This window comes from Sinocyclocheilus anshuiensis, unplaced genomic scaffold (assembly GCF_001515605.1).
Source record: "Sinocyclocheilus anshuiensis isolate Anshui unplaced genomic scaffold, SAMN03320099.WGS_v1.1 scaffold676, whole genome shotgun sequence".
NCBI classification, from domain to species: domain Eukaryota; kingdom Metazoa; phylum Chordata; class Actinopteri; order Cypriniformes; family Cyprinidae; genus Sinocyclocheilus; species Sinocyclocheilus anshuiensis.
In genome coordinates, this window is record NW_015558579.1 from 1,841,804 (window position 1) to 1,845,529 (window position 3,726).

General features: G+C 37.8%; 1 protein-coding gene across 2 annotated transcripts in view; it reads left to right on the forward strand.

The window, feature by feature from the left end:
* Positions 1-3,726, forward strand: part of plekhh1 (pleckstrin homology domain containing, family H (with MyTH4 domain) member 1) — a 50,222-nt gene that overhangs the window by 9,969 nt on the left and 36,527 nt on the right. For both annotated transcript variants that reach the window (XM_016475469.1, XM_016475470.1), the window contains exon 2: positions 1,512-1,681. In XM_016475469.1, the coding sequence (XP_016330955.1) occupies positions 1,538-1,681 (144 nt within the window). In that variant the 5' untranslated portion in view covers positions 1,512-1,537. The remainder of the gene's footprint in view (positions 1-1,511; positions 1,682-3,726) is intronic.

Below are 3,726 nucleotides of genomic sequence, written 5' to 3' on the forward strand. Positions count from 1 at the left end.
GGTTTTCGTTGTGTTGTGCTGATTTCGTTGTGTTGTGCTAATTTCGGTGTGTTGCGGCTTGTTTTCGTTGTGTTGTGCTAATTTTGTTGTGTTGTGTCTTGTTTCCATTGTGTTGTGCTAATTTTGTTGTGTTGTGTCTTCTTGTTTCCATTGTGTTGTGCTAATTTCATTGTGTTGTGGCTTGTTTTCCTTGTGTTGTGCTAATTTTGTTGTGTTGTGGCTTTATTGTTTCCATTGTGTTGTGACTTGTTTCCGTTGTGTTGTGCTAATTTCCATTGCGTTGTGCTAATTTCATTGTGTTGTGGCTTGTTTCTGTTGTGTTGTGCTAATTTCGTTGTGTTAATTTCCATTGTGTTGTGCTAATTTCATTGTGTTGTGGCTTGTTTCCGTTGTGTTGTGCTAATTTTGTTGTGTTGTGGCTTTATTGTTTCCATTGTGTTGTGACTTGTTTCCGTTGTGTTGTGCTAATTTCCATTGCGTTGTGCTAATTTCATTGTGTTGTGGCTTGTTTCTGTTGTGTTGTGCTAATTTCTTGTGGCTTGTTTCCGTTGTGTTGTGCTAATTTCCATTGTGTTGTGCTAACTTCATTGTGTTGTGGCTTAATTGTTTCCGTTGTGTTGTGACTTGTTTCTGTTGTGTTGTGCTAATTTTGTTGTGTTGTGGCTTATTTTCGTCGTGTTGTGCTAATTTTGTTGTGTTAATTTCATTGTGTTGCGGCTTGTTTCCGTTGTGTTGTGCTAATTTCGTTGTGTTGCGCCTTGTTTCCATTGTGTTGTGCTAATTTCGTTGTGTTGTGGCTTGTTTCCATTGTGTTGTGCTAATTTTGTTGTGTTGCGGCTTGTTACCGTTGTGTTTTGGAGATTTCGTTGTGTTGTGCACTACTGGTCCACTGTAGAAACATGCAGATAATATCTACACAGCTGTGCTAAAATCCAGATCAAGGAAAATAGGAAAATCAGGGAATTTTTAAATTAATATTTCAGTCCTGGAAATTATGCTAATTATGCTAGTAATGTTTCTTTGGCTAAAAATTGCTATCCTTCAGTGCAAACTTTATAAAATGTGTTTTCAAATATCTATCCAAATAATCAGGATTGACTTTAAAAGTCATGTAAAGACTGGCAATTTATTGGTCAAAAGGTGTGGGAACTCTGTAAATGAAGCATTGGAAACTGATACAAGGACAATTATAGGCTAGTGTCAGTATTTTCAAAAATTGGCAATTTAATTGGTCTGGGCTGTACATTGGTCACTACTATTAATGTCTGGCTTTGGTTTTTGATGGTCTTTCAGTCTTTTTCTAGTTGCACTGTCCAATGGACAATCTAATTTCAGTAGACGGTTCATTTCATTTTTATTTTCTCTAAACCAGCCCAGGTCCAAGGTCCCACCCCTCTTTTGCAGGCTTCAAGGCAAACCTGTTAACCCTGTCCTCTATTTGCCTTGCATACATGTAAAAGTTAATTGCGTTCTCACTCCATCTGACAAATTTCCATCACTGTTACCTGCAGGTTGGCAGACTGGCACACAGGCACAGATGGCAGAGGTGATGGAGGGTGTATCCACGGCAGCAGTGCCCAATGGCAGTGTGGACTGGCAGAAGAGATGCATCGCTCTGGAGACGCAGCTCATGAGGTTTCGTCTACAAGCGGGAAACATCCGCCACCTACTTGCTGAGAGGGTAAATGAGGGGTGTTATGGGTAACACAGGGCCTACAATTCGCCCACTGCGTTCCAGTTACGCATATTATTAGTTTATTTTATGTACATTTTGCACAGCCTATGTATGCATAAGTTATAAATATCAATCCCCTTGAGTTAGACTGTAACAAAGCCATTTTATTTGACAGTGAACATTGCATGCTCTATAAGGCCAGATAATATAGTAAACATGCTGCAGGGTTGCATCTTATGACTTGCACATGAAGTCTTCAGCCTGTCCCATCATCCTAACTCATGTAGCGTCTGGACCAATCAGACACACCATTTTTCATTTGATTTAACAAATCACTAACAAGAAAGTTCCAGAAAGTAATACTGCCTTTTTATTTTTTGGACTTGGTACTTTGTATTTTTTAATTGGACATTTACCATGGTATGTAAATATGTTACTTGAACACTGTAATCATTCAGTACCATGATATATACAGTATATCAAAGTATTGTGGTTTTACAATCTGATATATCACTGTTCTATGGTATTTTTTTGTACTGGTGATATCAGCTGATTCTTTTTCTCATTTATTTCTTTTAAGTAAAAGTCTTTTTTTTTCTCAGTCACAGTGGAACAAGTTACTTAGTTTCTTCTCTGCTCTTTCTCTCCCTCCTCCTGTATGGTTTGGTCATGCTGCATTGACCTCAGCGTTTCGTCTTGCAAGAAAAGGTTAACTGTCAAACTTGGCAGGCGGCCTTGCAAGGAAAGTCAGGGGGAAACCACTGACTCGTGTGAATGCTTGAGTGGATATACAGGTGTGTGTCAGTGTGTGCATTTTATAGACAAGGGAAGGAATTGTTTATTAATTACCAGATTACCAAAAGTAACTGTCTTTGGACATTTTCTGAAGAAACTGATGTTGTTTATTTGTGGCCGCTTTGTTAGGGTGTTGTGGGTGGTTGCAGAACATTGCTACATGGCTGCTATGGTGTTCTAAGTGGTTTCTATGTGTGATGTTGCTTGAACATACTCCAATAGTCTGGAGGTAGCAAACCTAACTACTCTAGGGGGCGAAAGAGCTTTCAAACATAATGTATAGGCATAGATGCTATTTACAACAAGTGCAATATATGCTATTTACACTCAGTGAAAATAGCATATTTTCTTAGCAATTGATGCTATTTACACTAAGTGCAAATACTTATAGATTCTATTTACACTATGTAAAAATAGGAATATTTTCATTGCAATAATAGGTAAATGCTGTTTATACTACTTAGTGCAAATAGTGGCACATATCTGCACCTCACTACTGTAGAACATTATATGCAATAACATGTGTAAATTATAATTGTTATTAAAATTATTAAATGGATGCTGCTTTGGGACAATAAAAGCCATCACTACACCTAACCCTAACCTTAACCAATAAACACCTGTGAGGTACGTTATTTTCCCTTTTTGATTATTTCCTTAATTTTTATTGAAAATAAATGCCTTTCCGATTTGATGTGTGATGTGAAAAGGGAGAAGAACGAGTTCGGCAAAAGGCGGATTCAAACTCGGGTCAGTTGCGTCAAAAAAATACTTGCTGCACGCTTTACTACCTACCTAAGCTGCTGTTTAATGGGCGTCTTTTGCAATGTTGTCTAACCATACCACACACTGGTCGGCGGAGTTAGTGTAAATAGACACTCCGTAATGTCCAATTATTCAGGTCACTACAAACGTTTTGGCTTTAACAACTTACTTAGCAATATTCTTTCTAAGATGTTGTTTTACTATTATTGTAGTTGACCTCAAAGAAGCCCTACAATTAGTTTTTTTTTTTTGTGCTAGCTAATCTTAAACTGCCATGATAGTAGTTGACCTGAAAGAGAAAACTGTCTGTAAAAAAGACATTTACACCAATACCTACTGTAGTGCCCCTTGTGGCAACACTCAAAATGCAAAGCGTACTTGCGTGAATTGTAATCAAACTAATTTCAAATAACAACAACACATAAAAGTAGGGCTGCACGATAAATCGCATGCGATATTTAATGCGCATCTTGTCAGAAAGCCCGTTCTTG